At 36.3% G+C, this 25,453-nt stretch overlaps 2 protein-coding genes across 2 annotated transcripts in view; both read right to left on the bottom strand.

Annotated features, from left to right (window-relative positions):
* The window catches only part of LOC121329728 (protein TALPID3-like), an 86,314-nt gene that overhangs the window by 56,469 nt on the left and 4,392 nt on the right, over positions 1-25,453 (bottom strand). The gene's annotated exons all lie outside the window — the stretch shown is intronic.
* LOC121329727 (probable E3 ubiquitin-protein ligase IRF2BPL) lies at positions 21,864-24,979 on the bottom strand. The gene has a single exon (XM_041275441.1). The coding sequence runs from the start codon at positions 24,527-24,529 to the stop codon at positions 22,532-22,534; it is 1,998 nt and encodes a 665-aa protein (XP_041131375.1). The 5' UTR covers positions 24,530-24,979; the 3' UTR covers positions 21,864-22,531.

Raw genomic sequence — 25,453 nt, 5'->3', positions numbered from 1 at the left:
AAGTCTTTCCAGAAATTACAATAGTTTTCAATGGCTCAATTTGAATATAGGAGCCATGGAAATTGAGATTAATTCATGCAATTCTGCCACAAATGTGCTTCATTGGAAATCAAGGCACGGCAATGCATACAGCAGCAAAACAAAGGGATCTACAGTACAGCAGCCAGCTCAAGACTATTGAGTTTCTGATAATTGGCATCTCTCAAAACAGGTATTTGTCTTGTAATTACAGCTTTTGTACTTTTTTTCTTTCGGGTGTCTTCTGCTCTTATGTTCCCTGTATCAATCCCAGTTCCTGATCGAAGCACAATAGTGAATGGTGTTATACGAGCCTGCTGTAAACCCGCCACTTCTCTGTTAACCTATTTAGAACCTGACCTACATTGCACAGTGTTTTGGAGCAGTAATTGAAGTCTGTTCATTCTTCAAAGCAAAAGTATAATTAGACTACAATTTGTAATCTAGTAGATCTTCCCCAAGGCTTACTTCATAGGCCAATCTGAAAATTATCCCTGCCCTCCATATACCAAGAAACACAATCGCTAGCTGGAAAAAAAGAAATACTTGAGATTACATTGCAGAGCCAAAGACGTTTCACACTATGTAAAACTGTGTTGGGAATGCAAATATAATTTGACATGAAATAACTTCCATAACTTCTAACACTCAAACACACATTCTGAGATTAAGCTCCAATGATTCAATTAGACGAATGTTTCAGGTTAGTCAGTGTAATGCTTGTTAAAACTTACTAGTACAAACAGCATGAGGAAAAAAGAATCCTTATAGGTCGGAAATAGAAAGTAATTTGTTTACCATTTAAACACAGCAACAAGCACTATATACATTGAGCGCTTGGTTGAATATATATATATATATATATATATATATATATATATATATATATATATATATATATATATATATGATTAAAAACACTTGTAATTTACCATGAGTAACTCATAAATCCTAAGTCGTACTTATTTTTAACTTGTCTTCATAACTGCTACCAGATTTTGATATGGGATGCCATGTGTTTCAAAGGAGGAATGCAGTCCAAACAAATTTAATAGCTATCAGATGATGCATTCATACATGAAAGGACAGCCTTACCCTAAAGCAACCACTCCTCCCAATCAGTAGCTGGAAAGCAGTTTATTAAACTAGTTATGAGGGAACTCAATTTAGCAAAAAGCTAGTTTACTAGTCGGCCCTGCTGTCAGAAGGCAACGCTAAACATCCTATCAGCATAAGAAACAGTAAAGGCAGATCAAACAATTGAAGAACAATACAAAACATACACAATCTCATGAGTAAATCAACTCCCATACACCGCAAGCAAATTAAAAAGGCACTACTTTTTTAAATTAGGTTATAACTGTTATGGTGTTTAATAAGATGTATTGATTTAATGCAGTGCGATTAAGAAACTGCTATGTCTTTTCAAATATATTTTCCTAGTTTATTGTTTCTGAGCAAATACAATTCAATCAGATACTGTACAGTTCAGTAATACAAGAGTTTGGCCTATAGACTAAGAGATCAGTGCTATTAGCAGGCTTTGGTGTTCTTGTATTAAATGTGTCCCTTTCATCGTGTTCTGGAAACTATTGTACTGAAAGCAGGATTTTAAAAACAAAATCACAAAAAAAGCAGAAATCCAACTGAAACAATACCAGGGTAATTCAAAATTGCAGAGTATAATAATCCATCAACTGAAAGACAATCTCCGCAGTGAAAATAGTGGCATAACAAACTGAACAGATGTACTGAACACCAGGTCCTGAAGAACCCTGTACAAAGCAAACAACACACTCAGAGTCTCAACAGCTCAAAATCAGTCAATGTCCAGTTAAGATATTCAGCCCAAACACATGTACGTGGATTCCAAGAGTAATTAGTTTAAACAAAGATTTTAAAAAATCAAGAGAAGACCTGCACTTTATTCACATGCTGTTTTGTTTTTAACCAAGACTTAATTAATTGATCCCTAGGTCAAATGGAGGTCTTCTGGTTTAATGGGAAGGGTGGTCTGACAGGGGAAGAGTTGAAGAATAGCCCTGTCTCAGTCAGGGCTAATCTGGCTTTGGAAATGCTTGAACTGGAATAAAATAAATAGTGCCTCATCTGAGTCTAATTATCAAAGGAGCGTATCAGGTTTGCAAAGTGGCTTTTACATGAATATTAAAACACAGTTCACTTAGTATTCGGATTATATTTGATTTAAAAAAAAAAAAAAAAAGAGACAACCCAATTGATTACCCCTGGTGCTCAGTTATCAGGGAGTTAATGTGAATGTGCTGCAAGAAAAAATCATTTATCTAATGCAATGCCAACTTTACCCTTGCAAAAGCAAGTTCCATTTTAAAATATATACAAAGTAATGGCTTGGTGCAGCATGTGTGAAAAGCATGCCTGGGTCGAGAACCTGTGTAGAGAGCAGATCACAGGTGCATGTGTTGAATTCTCAGCTACAGATATCCTCACAACAGTGGCATTTGTTTACAGAGAGATGATTCATTCTGTGGTTACTATTCACCCCCCGCAATCATTTTTGCTATTTTCTAACAGCCAGAAATATATCTGAAAGGAAGCCTCTATCTCTTAGTGATGCTACACTACTCCAGTAATAAGGTGGCACAATATCCCAGGAGGTACAGAGAGCTAATCAAATGGAGCTGTCTCCTAGTAACCATGGCCTTCGTGATTTGTACATACACAAACAGTTGAGATTGTTCAAAGCTGAATCACGCAGCCTGTGGAAAACAGAGAGCATGGATATTCCTGGCCTGTCATATCTGCTCCTCTCATCAAGCTGACATTCAATCCTCCTCTGAACCCCACCATTCACTAAATAACCACCAGACCATGCCTAAGAGCACAAGCCAAGATAGACGCAGTCCACTGAGGTTTCCTCTATGTTAATCAGCCTTGCTATTTCAAGGAGGAGGGCACACAGAGAGAGTGAGAGACAGAGAGAAAGAGAGAGAGAGAGAGAGAGACACACGTCATCAAAATTTCAAATTCTAGTGATATATAACCATATGCTTTGCATACTGCTCTATTATTCTGGACAGGGATATACCACTGTGAGTATTGATGCCAGCATGCATGCAAATGCAGGGAAGTAGATGCAACCAAAACAGAACACATATCAATATGAAGGTTTCTAGGGCAAAAATACAATAAATATTTGCTGGAGATCTTAGCTAAGGCAAAATGCCAATATAACTGATTTATATGACAAGTGTGTGAACTTTGGGATTCACATACAACATTTGTGATTTAGGTTTACTTTTTACTGTTGGTGCTGCAAAAAAAGATAATGAAGGAAAGGCTTGAAAGCAAATACAAATCAACAGGAGTTAAAACAATATTGTCACATGTTTTTTAAACGCTGCTGCACTGTGCATGTGTACTGCCATGTGAAAACTGTTTTACTTGATACATCTGCTACACAAATGCTGTGCTCTATCTAATTGTAATATGTACTGAACTTATGCCTACATAAACACGTTGTTCTCAATGGTACTTAATGCAACCCAGAATTATAAAAAGAGTTAACAGTTAACAAAATGTAGCTGTGTTCCACTCTTGCTGTGCCTACTGTATGTGAAGCCCAAAGAAAAGTCAGAATTGTTTTTTTTTTGTTTGTTTTTTTTACAGTTAGAATATTCTCTACAAGTAAAAACAACATAACAATGGTGTTAAGTGGTGTTGGTTCTGAAAAAGATATCCCCTGTCTTGTACTATCATTTAAAAGCCGAGACCCTTCTTTGGCACTGTCAGTCATAGTCAGTGCTACAGCCAGTGTAATGTGCAGTGTGAGCGGGGGTAGTAGTGGTGTATGGGTTTGTTGTCAGCAAGGCTAGGCAACTCCAGTGCTGGGGGACCATTCTACACCAGGTTTAAAAGGTATTATTGAGTAATGAGCTGCTTCGGACTTGGATTAGTTGAATTAAACAATTAACAGCATGACAAACAAACATCTGAAGGCCTACAATTCTTTGGCCCATGGGAAAACACTAGTGGCAGTGAATGGACAGCGACTGCCTTTGTGACCATGTTGCTGTTTTTCTCCTTTACATGGCAAAACTTGTGAAAAATTACAGAAAATGTGACTGAGCAATAAGTACTCAGAAAATTCCATTATTCAATAGGTCACCTTTAAGATGGCCTAAGCTGGCACATGAACTCTACTATAGTATGTAATGTCCTAGAGCACGTCTTCCTTTCTTTGTTAGTTTGTAAAAGGCTATAATTATCCTGGCCCCTGATAAGACTGTCATGCATGTGTCTGTCACTCAACAAACTAAATTATCTATTTCTGAAGACTGAAGAAATGTGACACTACTTGATAATCCACAGCAGGGCTACTCAACTCTAACCTCGCTGAGAAACACAGTAAATAGTAGGCATACCACAAAGAAAAATAAACCAAGGACACACATTCTATAAATAAGAAATGGTCAGCTGGGATTGATCTCAGTGTCTCAGCACAGCTGGTGAGCGAGGCAATCTGACGACAAATGGACGTCAACCAACTGGAAGCCCTGCTCTACAAAAACAACTTTTAAAGTTACAGAAAAACTTATGAAAATTGGGAAATCAAAAGATGTTCGCTTTGTTACATTACTGGAAAAAATGAATCCAACAGAGACAGATCCTGAGCTTTCACTATCCAAAATGACTACCGCTGTGTTTAACACCACTTTGCTAAAATTTATTTCAGCACTTAATTAAAGATTGCCAAGGTTAGTACAATGGAGTCAATGATTTCTTCCTTTATTTGATATTCATTATGATTCTTTAAAACTTAATTATGATTTTTTTTTTCTAATTATTAAAGTGATGTCTTTACAATGACAGTTAATTTGATGCATTATTATTATTATTATTATTATTATTATTATTATTATTATTATTATTATTATTATTATTATTATGTGGCGAGTCTACTAGAAAATGCTTTTTTTTGTTCTTTTTTCAACACAAGTTCAAACTACTGTTTTATTAATTCACCCTGAAAGGTAAATGACACTGAATCGCATTGGTTATCCTCTAGGTGTCAATACTTAAACTTGCAGCTCAGTTGCTATAATTTCTAAAATTATTAGAATACCTGTATATGAATAATGAACAGATTCTAAAAGCAACGTCTTCATGCACTTTCTAAGAGATTGTTTGATTAGCAACACATTTCATAATTAAACAAGGTGATACTTCTATTAATTATTGAGCTGGTTATTGATGATGATTAAAAAAAAAAAAAAAAAAAATTAAAAAATCATTATCGCACAAAATTAGTTTAGGACAGTGTGCAGAAAATCCATTTCAATGTATTACTAGCCCAGAGGTGTCATAAATATAGATAAGGCCATAAAAAGTGTTTACTATGTTCATTCTTCCCTATAATTTATGCTGACAGTTGGAAACCAATGACAAGGTGTTAGGTGTTCTAACATGCAGCCTGCAAAGACACTGCGACTCTTATTTTTAACAAGCAGAATGCTTGTAGCAGTAGTAATATATCAAATGAAGCACCACTACATTGACAATTACCACCTTCACTGCTATGAAGTTAGCAGTTTGTTTTGTAATTGTTCAATTCAGATATAAGCTGCCTCTTAGAAGTTTATCTAAACAGATAGAGGTATTTAAACTGATGTCAGGTTTCATAGATTTTGAGAAAATGATTTTGATAAAACAAAAATGTATACCCATTAATACAGGGATACGCAATGAGATAAGCACAAACACCTGGGGCTCCCCACTGAGTACAACCCCAGCTAGGTTTCCCCTCTTATAAGCCCTCTTGCATCCTGTTTTAATCAGTTATGTGTTCTTCCTTCAAAAATGCCGGATATGAGTTTGCATCATTAAAATGCTTTATAAAAAGGGTTCGAGTATAAACAGTAATTAAAAGAAAAATGTCACAAAGGCTTTTGCGGAGGTTTATAAGACTAAAAAAAAACCTTTAATGGTTGATAAAAGACTCAGCTGAGTTACTCATCAGCAGTGTCACCATGGCAACAACCCCGTTGGTGGTTACAGAACAAATTTCTCACCCTCCTCCTAGCTCTTATGAATCTACATGAAACAGTACTGAACCTGGCGGTGCCACTTGTGACAGCTATTGCATCAGATCTCTTGCTCTCTCTGAAACAGGCTCGGCTCACAAGGTAAACTCATTGCAGTAGCGATGAGTCAGCCTTTGGAATGATTGGAGCTCAGCACAAAGCCCTACAGTTGCAATGTTCAAACAATGTTCCATTTTTATCACTGTCAGGGAAGATATTCTTGAAATGTTATTGAGAGCTTTTACTGTTTACTGTTTATGAGAGGTGTATCAGGTTTTTTTCATGCAAATATACAGAAAAAAATAATAATAAATAAAAAAGACATGACTAACTCAACACAATAGTCACAAACCAGTGTTTTAATTACCTGGAAGTCAGATTCTGGTGATATACACTGTCAGAAGAATCAAAACTGATTACAAGTGCATGATGAAAAATGTACGTACACTCAATAACTTGAGTTTAATGTCTTAAGTTTACTCGCAATTGGACAAGCGGTTCTCCAGATATATGCAAAACAGTGAAGTGTGTCAGAGTCTGTATGGATTTACAACCATCTCCACAATATCCTTCAGATGAAGTACACAATTATTTTTATCAAATGGCCTTTCAAAATTCAGGGAGAGGGAATTCTTTAGTAGGTCAGAGGATATATTTGAATCCTGCCTAAAGATGCCTTATCCACTAAGTTCTGGAGTGTTAATATCATAATTTGCAAGATGGTCAAATTCACCACCATAATGGCCACCAACGTAAGCAAGTAAGCTTATAGCTCAGCTGCCCACCCTGTGTGTGTGTCTGTGTGTGTGTGTACATATATATATATATATATATATATATATATATATGAATGAGAGAGAGAGAGAGAGAAAGACACACACATACAGTAGAAAGAATTATAGGAAAAATCTTGAGGGGGGGGAGTTAATGGAAATAAATGTCTACAATTATTTATTGCAGCTTTTTTTTTTTTTTTGCAAAAAATGCTCATTCAAAAGTATTCATATCCTGACAAGGAAAATTAAATTAATAGCTAGTTGAGGCACCTTTAGAAATAATAACCTCTTTTATATGATTAGGAGATTTGTTAATGAGCTTTTGGCATGATTATTTTTTTAGTGATTTTTGACCATTCTTCAATGCAAAATTGTTCCAGTTCATTCAAATTCCGAGGTCTTCTCTTGTGCATAGCCTTCTTCAACTCATACCAAAGATTCTCAGGTTGGATTTAGATCGGGACTTTGACTAGGCTATTCCAGAACCTTAATTTTATTCTTCTTTAGCCATTCTGAAGTAGATTCTGATGTGTTCTTTGGACTGTTGTCGTGTTGGAACATCCTGTTGCTCTTTAAACCAAGTTTTGCAGCAGAGGGTTTCAGATGATAGGTCAATATCTCAATTTCCTGTGCCATTAGAGGAAACAGCCCTATAGAAGGATACTACCATCTCCATGCTTGATAGTAGGTATGGTGTTCTTTTCGTTGTACTCCTCACCAGACTTTCTCCAAACTATCGACTATCAGAGTGACCAAATAGCTTGATTTTTGTTCCATCACTTCACAAAATCTTTGACCAGAGCTCATATCCAACATTCAAATGCTGGTTTTGTCCTTCTGATGTTTTCCTAAGAGTGGCTTTTCCTTTGGCCTTCGACCATTGAGATCTTCACCATGCAATACTTGATCTATGGTTGAAATGGAAACTCCAGTCCCACTTGCAGCCAGTTCACTTTGAATATCTTTGGCAGTCAATTTCGGATTGTTATTAACCTTCCTCACAATTCTTCTACTTGTTCTTGGTAACCCTAACCCAAACCCACTGTTTACTTTGAAGAAACGGCAACGGCAATGAATGAAAAATATAAATAAAATATATAATTATTTCACGTGATCTCCAGCAGCACTCTTCTCCCACATGTTCCATTGACAAACAACATGTGACTATCCCTGGGTGTTGGCCTATCCTTTTTTTAATACAGTATATAGAAAAGGAGTTCTAAATTAAAACACCTCAAAATATTTCACAGAACATGTTAAGTACTGTAAGGAAAAAGAAGCAGCCATGGAAAATGTACATTTTTTAAAAATAAAAACATAAAAACAAACACATAACAACCACCACCTCAAGAACAGAGACATCTTAAATATATCACACTCCCACAGAGTCATTTCAATGCATCAATCCTGCAGCGTCATTAACTAAATACCATAAGTTTTTATCATGGAAAAAAAAAAACTAATTCAACTGTTTTACACAAATTGTATTTGATTAATTTCCAGGTAAAGTTAAGTTAAAACTGATAGAATAAAAGGGTCAATAAAAGGGAGTATTAAAAAATACTTCAAACTTATGTCTATAAATGCAAAAGGCTTTTACAAAGCAGCTACATGAAAAGAGAATCCTCTGGTCTAATAATTACAGTATATAACTTTTTAAACATACAACAAAAGCTCAGGGACATGTTTTTTCTCTTAGTTTTGTTTTTTTTAAAGCAGCCTTTGTGTTGATTGATATGCTTTATGTTCCCAAACAGGTTTTCTCCATATGCGGTTTCCCTGGAGAGGCCCTGGTGTAAATGTCTAGCCATTACACTTGAAAGAATCTCCCTAGCCCAGGGACACACTTATTCCTTTGCTATTGTGGTTCCTGAGGTGTTTCAGACAGTGTTTTTTTTTTGTCCCAGAGTGCAATCTGATTTAGGGATCGTGCAAACACTAAAATGTCCCCACCTCCTTTAACAATAGGACCCATACATAATTACTCCACAGTTGCAGACTTTTCTTGCGACTTTATCAGTTAAGTTCTATGTAGTAAAAGTACGGGGACTTGTTCCTTATGAGCTATCTAATTTTTCACTTCCCTCATGATGGCAGCAAAACCCATAGTGCTAACTAATAGTTCTAAACCTACATTCCTTTCCAATAGAAACACTGTCTATTTGATGTTAGCAGCTCCTGCTGAAATCTGCTCAAGACAAACAGGAGAGTGCTATTTCCCTCTTCTATGGTGATATTCAGGAATTACTTCCAGACGTGGGATGACCTGACCCGAACACGTCACTGTGTAAGCAAAAATGCCAAACAAATCAAGTACTGGAAGTCTGATTGAATGTCACAGTATAATAGGATACTAGTACTTAGTAATTTTTAATTGAAAGCACCTCCAAAACACTAATGTGGCTGGGGAAGAGAGATGATGCGTACTGAATTTCCTTTTTTTAAATGGTTTTATCATATGTGTTATAAACCTTAAAAATCAAAACGAGAGAAAAATGACATTGCACAGTTCTTTGGAAACTGTACCGTGTTTATAATATGCTACATGTCCTGATTTCTTAAGTCTGTAAGACTTATGTATTCTAAACACTGGCTAAGGACATCCTAATGCTATATTTTACATTTGCCTAAAACCTCAGTTTTAAATTAATGAACCATATATATTTAAATTGATATAAATATTTTATGAACCAGATAAAGAGCTGGCAAACGGCAGCCTAACCCTTTTGAGTTCAAAAATCATACTTTGAGTCTGAATTCAAATGTGGTGCTTACACACAAGAGGCCATAGCTTCAGACAATCATAAATTTGATTTGTTACCTACTAGTGTATAATAAAATATATCTTCACAAGAACTGTATTAAGTATGTGCTAATATTACGAGGAACATGTAGGAGGATGAAACACTTACTTCTATATCAGCCTCAGAATACATATTTTTTTACTGGATAAATCAGAAAAAGTACTGTACTATCTTTCAATTTTGAAAAGATATTGAGCACATTATTACAGGTATTTTTCGCAGTATCACTAAAATGTAGGCATAAATCATTGTCACCACTCTAAGAAACATTTCGAAAAGCAGACTGAATAAGAGAGAGGAAAGCATGTCAACAAAATTGCATTTCAGGGTAAAAGCAGTTTGCTCCCATTTGCGCCCAGTTTTTTTTTTCATAAAAATCAGGGGCAAAACCCATTTTATCCTAGCATTAGAGGTTTGTTCAATCATCAAAGTCAAAAATCCCCCGAATTAAGGATAACGATTATATTGAAACACATAAAAAAACAGATACAGTATGATTCCAACTGTTGTATGTTATGTGATGTCTAATGTTTACTGAATCCTAATAAAAACTAGTAACTGTGAATCTTGAATCTTCACATGGAAAAGTATAATCCCAAATAGGAGCGGCTTCAGGAAACTTGTTGATTTGTCCTTGGGAATGCAAATTCCAAAGGACCTGTGAAGTCAAAGCAAGCCACTTCCTCTTCCCTGCCACTGCACACATAATGGGAGAATCATAAAGCTAGCCCCCAATTAATTACAACAAGACTGGTCAGAGTTATCCTTGCCACTAATGAGTCAGCTTTTTTCTTGCTTTTTTTTAATAGCAGGAGAGAGTGGAGTGTTTGTCAAAAACAGAAACAAACTAGCTGTTATGCAAATTGATTTTTTGCATGCAATACAGGGTTGGGCTGCAGTCCAGCATGTAAATAAAGAATGCTCCCAATACTGACTTAGACTTCAGTTATTCTTACAGCCTGTCAGTGCTTCACATCCTACTGCAGCAGCTTTCTCATAAAAGATTAATCGAGTGAGAGCAGTCCTCTGGAAAGGCAGTGGGGAGGTTGTGTAATCATATTCTAGTAGAAAACAATAAACAGAAGATGTTGGAATGATACGCATGGATAGGATGAGCTTTGATTTTAACTAGATGTGCTAAGCAGGATGGGGGTATAGACAGAAGCCAAAATTCCTAAAGCCTCCATAGCACAACTGACAGAGAGTACAGCTCTAATGCACTGGCTTGCCTTGTGCCTTAGTCCAAGATGGCTCCCAGTCACACATGTAAACAAGTCATACACACAAAAGAATTAACATGTGTTCCTGGCTTCCACTCTTCTGTCCTATTTCCATAATTAAAATATTAACATTTTTATTTTGTTGAAATTAAAAAGAATTTAAAAATAATAATAATCTAGAACATACTTTTCTGTCCTCCTTTTTTTCAAACTCTACTTTCTCTGTAGAGAATATTATACATATACAGTATATCCATAGTGTTATTCAGAGTTGACTCATGAATAAAATCAGTAACCACTTAAATAAATAGAAATATAAAAAATGTTATGTTTCAAAATGTTAATTATTCAATACCATCCCAAGTGCTATTCTGTTTTTTTTTTTTTTTTTTTTTTTTTTGTATTTGATATTGAAAAACAATGGTGGAAGTGTGCTTTTAAAAGACTAGTAAATTCAGAGCAGGGTCTCTCTTTAAATAAAATAAATAAATAAACAAGACACCTTGATCAGCATACATTTACTATCCAAACATATCTTGTTGCTAATTCAATTAGAAATTACTGCATGCATGTGACTGATAATATAATAAGCACAGTGGCCAATTTATCAGAATAATTGAAGGGTGCTACTTTGCCTATCTCCTTAAAGGTCAAAAATTTTCAACAACATGACATGAATGCCAGCTGAGAGACAGGAGTACAAGCAATGTTGTAGGAAGCCTGACTGAACATATTTGAAGACCTTACAAAAAAAGATCAGAAATCAATTTTCCGTCTTATAAAAGTATTTGCTGGAAAAAAAAATCTAAGCCCAAGATAGCAGGGCACTTCACACTAAAGATAAACAGCCACATTTCTACTTATCAATTCCAAATCTCAGACTGCTGGCACGCTGCTTTGTTAAAAAAACACACGCGCACACACACACGTTACTCAGAGCAAGAATATTCAACCACATTAATGTACGTTCCAGAGAGCCAAACTCAGCATTTCTACTGAAACCTTCTAGATGCCAGTCTTATGTATGTTTGTAATAAACGCAAACTCAGCTTGCTTTAAATTCTCAATATAAGGTGGCCATTCATGTGTAAACACTGACCTACAATGCACAGATTAGTACTTGAATTCCAAAAGGTGTTTGGTGTCACACATTAGTATTTTTTTTTTTTTTTTTTTTTCACCACTAAATAAATAAATGCAATTGTTCTGGAAGCCAGACCAATGACATTTTAACAAAAACTCCACGATAGTGATTCTGAAGACACAAGATTTTGTTTTTAATAGCAACACTGAAAATAACTAAAATTTTATTTCTTACTAAAAAGGTTAGAAATGATAGATAATAGTGGTTGTTCAGTGTTATTTAGAATGCATGCAGTAGATTTCCTAGTTTCATCATGGTTTTATAAAAGTTAAAAAAAAAAAAAAAAAAAAACTGAATTATATCATTCTAAATTTTTTAAGTAAAAAGAAATATCAAACATTGAAAAAACTATTACCCACTGAGAAGGCATTTAAAAGGTGGACGGAATCCAATGTCAAACACTGCAACAAAAAGATTTATAGAGGTTTGTGCCTATGCAGGGTTAACTTTAAGCTAATAGACATCAATTTTTGCCTGCAAGGCTTTCTGTCTCTTTACACTCATGCCTAAGCAATAACTAAGAGAGACTGGCTAAAATGGCTGACCTTTTATAGGGAGCATATCACTAAAACTGCTAATGTCCTCCACTCAAGCAAGTTGGCAGCATGCTGGGACTGTCTGAGTGACTTAAATCATATTAGAAGACTTTCATACATATTAACATCAATGTTTCTGTTCTCTATTTTTAATTAAAAACAAAACAAGGCTATGAAACAGTCATAGGCAGTTAAGGGGAAACAAATCTATCTTTATAGTGATAAACTGTGCCAGTGGTTAACCGTGTAGTGCTCTTTTAAAATTGCACATTGATCAACTGTGTTATTTGGTGCTTCTGCCCTCTTAACACAAAACCATTTGTTTTAAATACAACATAAAGATAATATGCAGGATGCCACTGCTTTTTTAAAGCAAATGTAAAAAATGAGGGTAGAGAGGAAATAAGTGAAGAAATGTTATTGCCTTTTCCAGTTTAAAATGTATGGAATGTAAAAAAAAAAAAAAAAAAGAAAATGGAGAGAAAAAGCCATTTCTTTGCTCTGATGTTTGTGTAAAAGAGGGCAGGAAGTACACGCCTCAATCCCTGAGCAGCTTATTTGCCAGAAAGGAATGTTTTAGATTGCATACATTATCAGTCAAAGGGCCCAAGGCAATGAAAGATACTGCTGACATCATTGTCTGTAAATGTCTTTGCTTGGATCAGCAGTCAGTGAAAACAAAATGAATAACCCTTTCCTTCCAACACAGTCACTGCAGTTTGTTCTATGTATGCTCTCCTTTTTCAGTCTAGTAATATGTTTACCAATGCAAATGGTAACCTGTAGTGTGTGTTATGCTAGAAAGTATAAAAACTAGTAATAGCACAGAACACTGCCAAAAACATTTTAGGCACAGCACTTTATTTAAAAAGGTTTCTCACTATTGTTTGAGGGGTTTTAAGTTATTATTCAAGCTCTAAATGAAGCTAGTTTTAAAATAAAGATTTTTGGTAATATCTTATTTGTCAACGACTGGTCTAATTATTTCTAAAGAATACTTACCTCACAGTTGTTTAGGGCTCTATAAACTGAGTACAGATGCTGTACAACTGACATTGTGTTGAAAAGTCTATAATCAGTTGCTCTGCTAACAATAAAGGAAACATTATTTGTTGATAACATATTGCTGTATGTAGAACACCAACTGAAAAACAGACTTACCACAGCAAGGAAACTTCAATTGCAGGTCTAAATGCATCTGGTTAAGAAGGAGTTAACATTCCATTGCCTTTTCCACTGCTCTTGTATCCTTGCATTCCTGAATAAATGGTGTTTTGTGAGAAGCTGGTTACCAATAGCAACAGTGCAGGGTACTACTGCAGTGTAACCTTTGGAGTCACAGGATTTATTGCCTGTATTTTTACGGTTTTCAACTGAAAACTTTTGCCTTTGTTTTCTCATATGGCAAGGGGGAAGCATGCACAGTAAAAAAGAATCAGGCATCACTGGAGAGTAACAAAACAGATGTAAATCTGCAGTGAAACCTAGGACATGTTTCAGATCATCAGGATGCAAATCTGAATGAAAGATTATTTCACGGAATATACTACAGCTATAACACAGTGCTTGGTTTGAAAAACCACAAATACAAAAATAACATACAGATGTTTAGTTTATCTAAAATCAGTCCAGTCCACCTATTGAGGAAAGAAAAAAAGAACACCATGGAATTTCAAATAGAAATGTTAATGAAGGTTAGTTATTTTTAGCATGCACATGAAGGTCAAAAGCAAGATCTGGTTTATTTTGTGTCCCTTTGCATCACCTTGTTCTGAACTGCAGTAAACTGTTATTATTAGCAGACAGACTGCACCAAACAAGCAATCCATTCAGCTTCAGGAAACTGTGATTCCCTTATACTCTAAAACCAACACACCTCATAAAGTTGGAGTATTTTCAAATCCAAGTGAAGCTAGGAGAAACCTGAGTTTGCGGTTATTGTTGCAGTTCATATTTTATATTTTCTTTAAAGATCTGAAGACAAAAGCTGAGCCGAGGTAATTTGCTCTGAAACCAAGCCTGTTTTCCATGCTGGGGCGTAGAGGGAATTAAATCTCTTTCCCAGATTAGATTTCCCCAGCTGGTATATGATACAGCAGAAACACACTGGCATTTTTAGCTGGTTCACTATCTTCCATGCAGATCAGAAAAGCCAGTATTGTGCTTTGTTAAACTCCCAAACCACTGCTGTACGGACAGAGATGCGAGCCAATGACTTTAAATGGATAAAATATTTTCTAACGACACAACCTGCATGTTCAAAGCTACTGCAAGATCTTTCAGGCATACCATTTTGTTAAGCATTTTGCAGATCACTGTGAATCTATTTTAGATACCTTATTCATAATCATATTAATCAAGTTTGTAATGATTGTGTGTGTTTAAATGATTGGTTGTTTTAAAAGCACCACGCATTACACATTAATAAAACTTATCTAATTTTGAATATAAATATGAATGGCATTATTACATTTTAAAATCTTCTATTTTTAATATTTGATTTGTTTTGATACTGTTACACCACATATGCCAAGCAAAATAATTATTATAAAAACATTTGCATCATATGTATTACAATGCAATATTACAAGGTGTAATGAAAATCTTCCAGCGTACATGGCTCATGACTAATTCTCGGGAACAAGATGAGTGGTCACTGAGAAAAAATATCACTTTGTTTTTATAGTCAGAAAATAAAAACACCTCAAATATAGAAGACCAGTACACTATTATAGCTGACATATGACTTAATTCTGCAATTTCAGGTCTGGTGAAGCTTCTTAATCCATTACAAATTCTGTGTTCTAAATAAGTCTTTGTTAAACTCTTGACTGACACACACCATTTCCATACACACTGGTGGCAATTGTATCATTTCAGAGGTAAATGCCAAATGAAAAAATCTAGGTAGGTTATTAAATGTATTACAGTAATATGTCATCTTCATTCTGTAACTTGAATTTGTTAAGAATATATTTGAACATGGTCTCCTAATGTGTTAATTAAATGTGGTAAAGAAAACCAATTGCCGTTACAGTAGATCTTGTTTTAATATTCTGCAGCATTTGCTTATCTGCTATGTATTCAGACTGCTAGCTCTGTCTGTATTGGTATAATCTAAGTGATTGTTTTGACAGTTAAGGGCACCTTCATTATACCTCCAAGACACTGGAACCATAGATATAACCTGCTATATGCAATGCAGACTCATAATACGCAGGTAATATGGTTATTGAACACATATTTGTAAACTATCACAGGGGGGGAGGGGTCTTTAAAAATGTCTTTGATCTTCTCTAGTGACTCATTCCTGTTAACAAATTTAGAAGTAGGTTAACTCTTTATATACTAAAATTACACTCTTTTTTTCCTATTAAATATTTAACTTGTTATACAATGGTGTAAAATGCCATTTAACTAAATCTATCTATTAATGCAGTTAGACTACATCTAAGAACTGGAACGAATACTGACTTGACATATTTGGATAGTTGGATAGTTGAGGTAAACACAAACAGTCAAACAGAAGCCATTAAATGATGTATGTGATAACGTCTGCTTTTTTTGTGAACATAGTTTCAGAACACTTAGATGTTTAGGCATTTTATTTTAAAACTGCTTTGAATTTGCCAAAATTAATTTATTAAAATGTTCTACAATGTCATTTATATGTTAATGAATTGCCTACGGAACTGAAGTTCAGTCCTTCTGAAACCCCAATTACATCACCATCACGAGACGTGAGATTAGTGTACTACTAGTTTCTGAGTCCAACTGATGCTTTTCAATTCAATGAGTCAAATATTTCAGTGGTACCAGTATTATACTTTATTTAAAATAACAAAATCTGTGCTGCAGCTTTCTAAAAGCACAGTATATATGTGTACTAATATTGCAGTAATTATGTTTACCGTGCACTTCTGGTATTTTTACACAAAGCTGTGCAGCACTTTTGACTGAATTCACTGCTCAAATATTACATATATTACGGGTAATTACCTAATTTCAGGGTAATTCCATATAAAAGACAAATCACACACCAAAAAAATTAAACCATTCAAAAATAACATTTTATATACACCAATTAAAAATGTTCACAGAGGAATAAAAAAATGGAAACGTAATATATGATTATGAAATCCCACCTCCTAGTAGAGGGGTGGTTCTAACTAAATGACCCCATTAAGTCAAAACACATTTCTGCAATTAAAGGTCCTCCATTTTCCCTGATAAAAGAACACCATAGTTTGATTTTCTCTAGTCAACATAATTTGATAGACTAATGTGTACGTTTGCAAAGATCAAGCCTATTAATAAACAGGTAACTGAAAGCTTCGACATCCTTTAACATGAGTTACAGCCAGATTGCCAGTATGGGCCAGCATACCTCTCTATATATAGAGCATGTCAGAAAGGCAAATAAGCTTGAGAGTGTCAGCCATTTAATCTATGTGCTAATTTAGCAGAGCCCATCTCTGAAATTCAACACTTGGCCTCTCTGCACCCATCACTTCCCCCACCTCATTCTGCCGCATTACCAATTTCTTTGACTGCGTAGTATTCCACTCACATCCCAGCGGCAATAAAAACCTATTTTAAATCAGGGACAGGGCAGCTCACAGAATATAGAGCAGCTAAAAATAAAAGTCACAGCAAAATCTGTCTTCCTCGCTTGAGAGACTCTGAGGAGAAGTTCCTTTTCTGCTGCACTATACACATATCTCAGCCCCCAGGTCCATCACTTATGGTCGAAGACAATAAACTTTTTCGTCTTTAAAAAAAAAAAAATATAATAATTTAAACTTTAACCAAATCAAATAATAATTAAAAAAAAAAATAGAATACTGCACCATTAGAATAATAAGAAATCTGTTACAGCTGTGACATTATTTAAAATCAGGGTTTTGATTTTATTTTCTTAAACTGAAGTTAATTTGACCAAACCTAATGAAACTGAACACATCTTTTCTTCTAAGAGAAACATATGCATATGTGTTTACTGATTTAAAAAAAAAAATGGACTGTCCAGGAAGTTCCGTTTTCCTGCTTCAAGACAAAATGTATATGGATTGAATGAACAGCATTTATTAAGACCAAACAATGATAATAGTCTAAGCAATGGTATGACTACTATATATGGTTTTAGTGGATATCATTTTATATTTTACTATTAAAAGTTACTTTCTTTCTTTGAGTCTCTTGCATGGGGTGTTTTCAGAAGCCCTGGCAAATGATTGTGTTTTTCTTTTGTCTTGTTGCAGATGAGAATCTAATGGACAGTGATAGCACAGTATACCCTACAATGGACCAGGGCTTTTGAAACACCTTGGATATCAATTAAATGATACAACCCATTCCACATAAGTGGTACTCTGGAAGGGGGGGGGGGGGTATTTAAATAAATAAATAAAAGTTAAAACGGTCAAAACAACATGTATAAGTAATTTGGCAAGTACAGCGTTTCTTTTTCTTAAAAGTTCAGCTCATCAAAGGCTGCGATTATGCAGCAGTAACAAATTTGGCTCAGTATATCTGTACAGGAAATTAATTAACTGTCTCCATGCTGCATGCTACAAGGCACTTCTTTAGGCGGTACATTACTTTACCGTAACTGAATCAGACTGTTCAGTCTAGAGGTAATTCCTGACTTTCTGGCCTCCAGCTACAAATTCACTTCACGTGCACGCATGCTACAAATACTCTTGTGAATTACTTGAACAAAGCAGACATTATAAGAAGCCATTCATCTTTTGAGCCCCATGGGAGCTCACTGACAGTACAGGATTGCTGGTATGACTTATAGCAGTGCAGACATGTTACATGTACCAATTACAACCCTTTCTACAAGACAGCCAATGGGAACCGAAGGCAGCCTCACATGACTGTCTAGTCCGGTAATCAGTCAACTGTAGTTAATTCCATCTCCGTCCACGTGCTACGACGTTCCCTCAGCTATTCCATGGTGCTTTTTACCTTTTTAATCCACAAGCTTAAGCTCTACTGTAAGAAGTAAACACTGACTGGATAATTCAATGATAAACGGCAAGCATTTTACAATCAACCTCCTCCCCTCAATTCACCTGGGTTTTCTATTCAAATGACTTTACACAAAAAGGAAAAAAAAAAAGTCTTCACGTAAAGCTGTTTCTAAGCCATAGCTGTTGCAAAATAAAAGGCAGACAAAGGCTGTCCCTCCCACTTTTTTTTTCAAAACAGCGAAGCACACGGTCATGCTCAATGTTTGCCATACGTATACTGCTCACTACAGCGTCAGAGAACTGGGAGGAGATTTGTAAAAAAATTAATTTCACCACCAAGCTTACTGTTACAAAACAAACCATTTCACATTAAAAAGGTGATTCTATTCAAAACAAGGATGTCACTAAGGACCATTTTTAACATTCAAAAGTGCACTGCAGATCACGTTGGTGTGAATTTCCTGCAAATGCTTTTGGAACTGGGTTAGGATATTTCTTGTTTTTAATATTGTCTACCTTGGTATTATCTGTACATTTTTATGGATTGTATTATTGTCCTTTCTCAATTGTTAAGCGCTTTGTGATATTTGTTTATGAAAGGCGCTATGTAAAATTCTCTCTCTCTCTCTCTCATATATATATATATATATATATATATATATATATATATATATATATATATATATACACATATACACACTATAACCTGATGACCAGCATATTATTGAAAATCAAGGGTCTTGATTATTGTTAAGTAATACAAATAGAAATAAACTGCATTAAATAACCCCAACCCATGGTCAGTTGATTTTTTTTTTTATCTTGCCAGTTTTCCTCTGTGGAAGGTAATTATGATCAATAAAATGGTCTGATTTTATAGCGAGATAAATACTACTACTACTAATATATCTGTAGTTCAGATGTTAAAGCACATCTACACCTTTGGTAATCTGCCAATTTTTTTCTTATTTCTATGTGTTCATTTTGCAGAAGATTTCTCCAGATGAAACAACACTACCTCTACTGGAATTTGGATGAGATACAGACAACATGACAGGGTATTCGACATGTCTTCCTCCAAACCAAACTTTGGTTACCCTAATTCCACTTTAGTGTCTCACATTTGTAGCATTTCCATTTTTATGCCAAAAAATTAATCAGTTCATCTAGGATAATCAATGAAAAGCTTGGTTTTCTGGCATTTCCATACAAATGCCTAATAGTTCCTAATTGTTTGTTTTATAACCAAATATCGCACTTTGTAAGCAGTGTAGCAATTTTCTAATGGTCTAAGCACAGGAATATGAGTCATTCATGGTGGAGTTACTTCAGAGTTAAACATTACCATTCTTTCCACATAAACAATCCTGCAAAGCTGTACATAACAGCTTTCTGTTTAAATCAGTTACTTGATAACTTAAATCACTGAAGCCAAAGGTGCAATTTTAAATCTTCAGTTTGCAATTTTAACGGTTAAATACAAGGAAATATTAGGTGTTCAACAGGGCTAAATAAAAGCCAGTATAACATGCAACTATAAACACAGCTATCTGTTTGCTGTATGCAAGTGCAGAGCAGCTGTACGAACAGGCAAGCGTTTGATTTTCTTCCACACTTCCAAGATACTCAATGAAAATCTAAATTAATTGGTTTTTTTTGGGTTTTTTTGTTTGTTTTTTTTTGCATTTTGCACCTCACAATTTGTAACTTCTGTGGGATTTTTTCTGGTCGGCCTTTTAAAACAATTAAATTGTTCATAACATGTGTCCATAAATTCATATAAATAAAATAAATACATTTATAAAAGTATTAAATCAAGATAGAACAATATGTTCAGCTGAGCAACTGGTTATTTGCTTCTTTTATTTGTTAAATCTTCCTATATTGGATTTCTGTATCATATCATTGCTTCTGCGTTTTGAAAAAATTACCAGAGTAATACATTCTATAAAGAAAGTATGCATCAGCACCCAAAGCTTATTTCTATTGCAGATCCAATAGCAACAAATCGCTAACTGTAACCCATTAGCCATGGCTCTGACAAGAATGTGTGACGCAAGCCCCTTCACCAGGCATTTTAATTAACAGCCAGTACAGCAGTTAATTTTGCTTTGTTTCACAGCTCTTCCTGTACCCCTTTATGTCTTAATTGATCCGCTAACCTCAGGGAACTCACTGTGCTGCATGTTACATTTTCATTTAACCCCTTAAAACATTAATTTATCAGTCTTTTATGCAAATATATACTGCTGTATAGTCTAAGAACATTACAAAACATTAAAACATGATTGTAGTAAATATCAAGTAAACATATAAATAAGTATAAATACTTCAGTAATACTGTACTACAAAATAAAGATAGGATACAACAAACCTTAGAAGTACAATAATTATTTTGTTTCACAAAGTGTCAGATTGTGCACTGCAGGAATACTACACTGAAGACTGATGAACTGGCAGATTGTAATAATGACTGACTAACAAAGTATTACATAGAAAACGTGGTCAGAGCAACTGGAGGAAGATACAGTAGGTAATACTGTCCTGTTGATTCATAATGGAGAAAACAGGGAATGTGGGGGGGGGGGGGGTAATTCAGTGTACACTAATATCACTGATATGCGTATGCAAAAGTTTAACTCATATAAATTGGCCAGTATGTGTTTGTAGGTCATATCAGTTTAAATAAACTGATTATAAAGAAATTCATTATTTTTACATTTCAGGACCATGCAGTAAACCTGTTTACAATACTTGTTGATCACAAACCCTTTTTTGCCATTCATGACTTGGACATTTTATAACTAGGTATTCTTTTATAATTCAAATGTAATAAATGTCTTTGCTGGACTTTTTTTTTTTTAATCCAAAATATTGTGTTACCAACTGTATAACATGCACATTTTTGTTCATCATTATTGTTATTATTATTATACTTTATTGGTATATAACTTTCCCAAAATTGCATATTTTGTTTATAAAACAAGGATACCACCATATATATATATATATATATATATATATATATATATATATATATATATATATATATATATATATATATATATACACACACACACACACACTCAATTAGTCATTGTAAATTAAGGTGAATAAACATGAATGAAAAACAAATGAGCATTCTTAAATTTGATGAGTGCAGTAATATTTTTTAAGCATTCAAGCTTTTTGCCAAACCTGTGACGCTTCATTTACTGTTTCGTTTTTATTTGAATATACAGTACTTGACTTTTGATTTATTAACACATCTTACTGGGAAAAGTTGTTTGTACACGTGCAGAACAAACTGACTACTCACCACGTATTAATATCAACTGAATTTATTACAATTTACTCAGCTCCAAGGCACATTACAGTCTTCTGTTACTACAGAAATGTATAAAGGACAGACAGAGCATATTTTCATGTACAGCATTTGCTCTACTTAAGCATCCGTGCATCAATAAAGCAAAAGAAAAAGGAGAGGAAAAAAAACGTAGTAAAAATAAATGTTTAAGTCACAAGAAAATGAAACACTTTGCCCTTGTAAAATAATAATAATTAAAAAAAAAACACAGTACCCCTCACCTTTGCTAACACGGGGTTTATAAACAGAACAAGCTGTCACCATTGCTTAACAATTTGTTTGCATTTTCAGGCGTCAACACTGGCCTTGGCAAATTTAGAGAAGTGCATACATTTACAAAAAAAAAAACAACAAAAAAACACACTAGCAGCAGTAAGTGCTTCAACTGTGTACCTAGCCAACACACTGCCACCAAAAATGAGAACAGTTATGCAGTAACCAGTCAGTAAATTCTGTTTAACAAAACAGCGTCTTCCTTCAAATGAAGAAGAGTACATACTTTTTGTTTCAAAATATAGAAACATACGACGAAAATAACAATGTCTGTACATAAGACTAATTTTGTCAGTTTGTTATATTCACAACGTGTGTATATATTTTCTTTTCAGAAATTCTGAATCATACATTTAAGGGTCTCTCTCTTTTTTCACTTTAACGTCCCCAGCTAAAATTGTAGCTATCTCACCTTGCATAAATGCCCAAGGCACGTTTGAACCAACCAGTGGACATTTCTCTCCGCTAGGGCAATACACCTCACCAGTTGCCCCTTGCGCTTTGATGCTCTCTCTAGAACAAGGGAAACAGAATTTGTGGTTGGGCACTGACGGGCACTGTACAAAGTGTGTGTCCTCCAAACGTTCATGACAAATGGTGCAGCACAGGGGTCCGTTATTGGCAATTGGGGAATCTGGAATGTTTTGAGGGTGAACTTGGTCCATGCCAGTGTGGGCACTAGTAGGTGGGGGTGCCACGGGAAGATTCATTTCTCCATTGCGGGACGCCAAGCGACGCTGTCCGGTTATGGAAGGTGGGGAGACGGGGCTGTTGTTGTTATGCCTTGTAGAGGTGGTAGAATGCACTGAGCTTCCATCTTTGGGGGAATGGGCATTGCCCAAGGTGTCTGCAACCGACATGAGCGCAGCCATAGGGGACTGTCCGTTCTGGGGTGCGGTTTCAGGTGGGGTTGTCCTGTTGGAGTGTGTGGGGTGACCGGGTACAAGAGGTGGGTGTCCCCCATGGTTCGATCCATAAGCCATGGTGAGTTTCAGTGCTTCACTTTGGCTTGCCATCCACTGCTGCCTCTGCTGCTCCTCGGACAATTTTAAAGGTCCCTCTGCCGAGTCGGGCTCCGGAGAAGCTTTCCTTTTACGAATACCAGTCCTTGGGGCGTTTGCTGTTGGCAAGGCACGAGGGACGTTAACCAAAGCAGTGGGTAACAAAGGGCAGCTGGCATCGATGTAAGGCTGTGGCAGCATCTCTGAACCTACCATTTCTTTAAAGAAACGTACCGATTCTGGAAGCAAATCACCAAGAAGCCGCCAGTCACCCGAGCCGTGCTTCTTTTCATATTCCAAATACTTGAAGCCAGAGGAAAGCCCCCTACCAAAATCTTTCATGCAGTCCTGATACATTTGCTTGGCCACCCCGGATGCGCTGGAGAACACGTTGCCGGCTCCACTGGGGTACTCTACGAATATTTTCAGCTCGTATTCCATCCCCGGTTTGGAGACGGCATCAAAAGCAAACACCCTGCCCACTAAAGAGTGGTCCTTTTTAAACCTGACATCAAATGGAGTGCTGTTGGAAAGTGTAATTAGAGTCTCTCTCACAATTTTAGGTTTGTTTGTCCAATCTTCAGCTCTGTTCCTTAAACTTTCACTGAGCTCAGACAAAGCTTCTGCATTGCGCTGTTTTTCTTTCAAATCCCTCTCCTGGTCAGTGCTGGACACTGAACCCGGTCTTTTCCCTGCGTCAGACATCGACTGTGTCGCCATGGATAAAGAAGCTCCCAAGCTTGTTGGAGGAGGGGGTCGGCTGCTGAGACCATGCGGAGGGATCGCTACTGCAGTAGCCGGGCCATTCAGCATTGTCTGGGGTAAAAGATTAGGAGGCACATTCATCTGGCCAGGGACCGGAACCATTCCGTGATTTCTACGTGAGTTGGGGCTCTGTCTGTTCAGTTCAGGGGGTCCATCGTCAGGTTTAGGAAATCCATTTGGACCGCTCAGGCCATTAGGAAGCCTGCCAGCGTGGACGCCCATGCCCGGGTACTCAAATCGGGGTCGTTCTGTGTTCAGCGAGTAGCGATCCAATCCCGGTTGTGGCGCTTTCGATGACCCGTCCACATGATTCAGCTGCACGGTTTCTTTTGCTGGTAAACTTGCTTGGGCTTTTACTGTTGGTGGGGGTGGTGGTCCAGGTGATCTCCCATCTTGGAAACCATGACCTCGCTTCAGCTGGCGGGCAGTCTCAATCACAAACTCGATCCGATCTGCGCCTTCATAATTTACGCAGCCTCTGCAAACTGGTTCGGTAAAATCCCAAATCATTGCCCATGGCATGCGAGGCAAATCGCAGAGGTAGCACGACTGTCTCCTCGAAGAAGACACTTGTGCAGAAGACATGTTGCTTGCTTTTTTCGTCCCCTTTCAATATTCACTGTCCTCTTTCCTTTCTCAACAATCCCACTTTGCTGTTGTGTTGTTTGCAAACAACTGCTCTTCCTTCTCGAGCTCAGATTCGGTGTAAAATGTGCGTGACTAGCGATCGTTGCTTGCAGGTTTCACATTTACAACCCGCACGCCTCACATTCTGACTCGAAAAATCTGATTTTGAATTCTGATTGTGACTCTACGTTCTCTCTCTCCACTTGGAATGCCACCTGGCTGGAGCTGTGACGTCACCACCACGCTCCGCAGTTCCTCTCTGTAACAAACTGACAAGCCACTTGTTGCGTTTCCACGGCGCATGCTCACACCCCTCCCCCTTCTGTGTTGTAGATGTGCTGCACAGACATTGATCGGTTTTAGGACATAGCCCTGCCGTCAGGAACGTGCTAAGATTACTATTTGTTCATACACGCGGCCGCAGCCCTCAGTAGCAGTCTATCATCAGTTATAACCCGTACACACGTTTTTATCGCACAAAATGCTGTGTATTGATTCACAGGGATAGGATTAGTTTTGCTGACATCAGCAATATTGTACTGTACTGTTATTATACAGGCAAAGTATGGAGGACGTTGTTTTGTACAGGGGAATATGTTTTGTCCACACTAACCAACAATATAACACATTGAGATGCTGGGTAGCTTTGGTGCAGGCTTGGTAATATTTAAAAAATACCCTGCTACTATAATTTGCCATATTAACATGGTAGTGATTTTATAATGCATTTAATATACACTGAATGCACATCGACGTATACAGGTAACTGCTGTACTTATACACGGTACAAACTACACGGCATTAGCTTTGTCCAGCAGCTTTTTGTTTTCTTCTTTTACACTGTAGTCATAGCAGATGCTACTTTAGCTGAACCAACGAGGC

Source organism: Polyodon spathula, chromosome 17 (genome assembly GCF_017654505.1).
Source record: "Polyodon spathula isolate WHYD16114869_AA chromosome 17, ASM1765450v1, whole genome shotgun sequence".
In the NCBI taxonomy this organism is placed as follows: domain Eukaryota; kingdom Metazoa; phylum Chordata; class Actinopteri; order Acipenseriformes; family Polyodontidae; genus Polyodon; species Polyodon spathula.
Note: the sequence above shows the minus strand (reverse complement) of the source record. Positions and strands in the feature narration are given on the sequence as shown.

Bases quoted from the DNA above. Each gene is read 5' to 3' on its own strand.
- LOC121329727 (XM_041275441.1), bottom strand. From the start codon at position 24,529: ATGTCTTCTGCACAAGTGTCTTCTTCGAGGAGACAGTCGTGCTACCTC.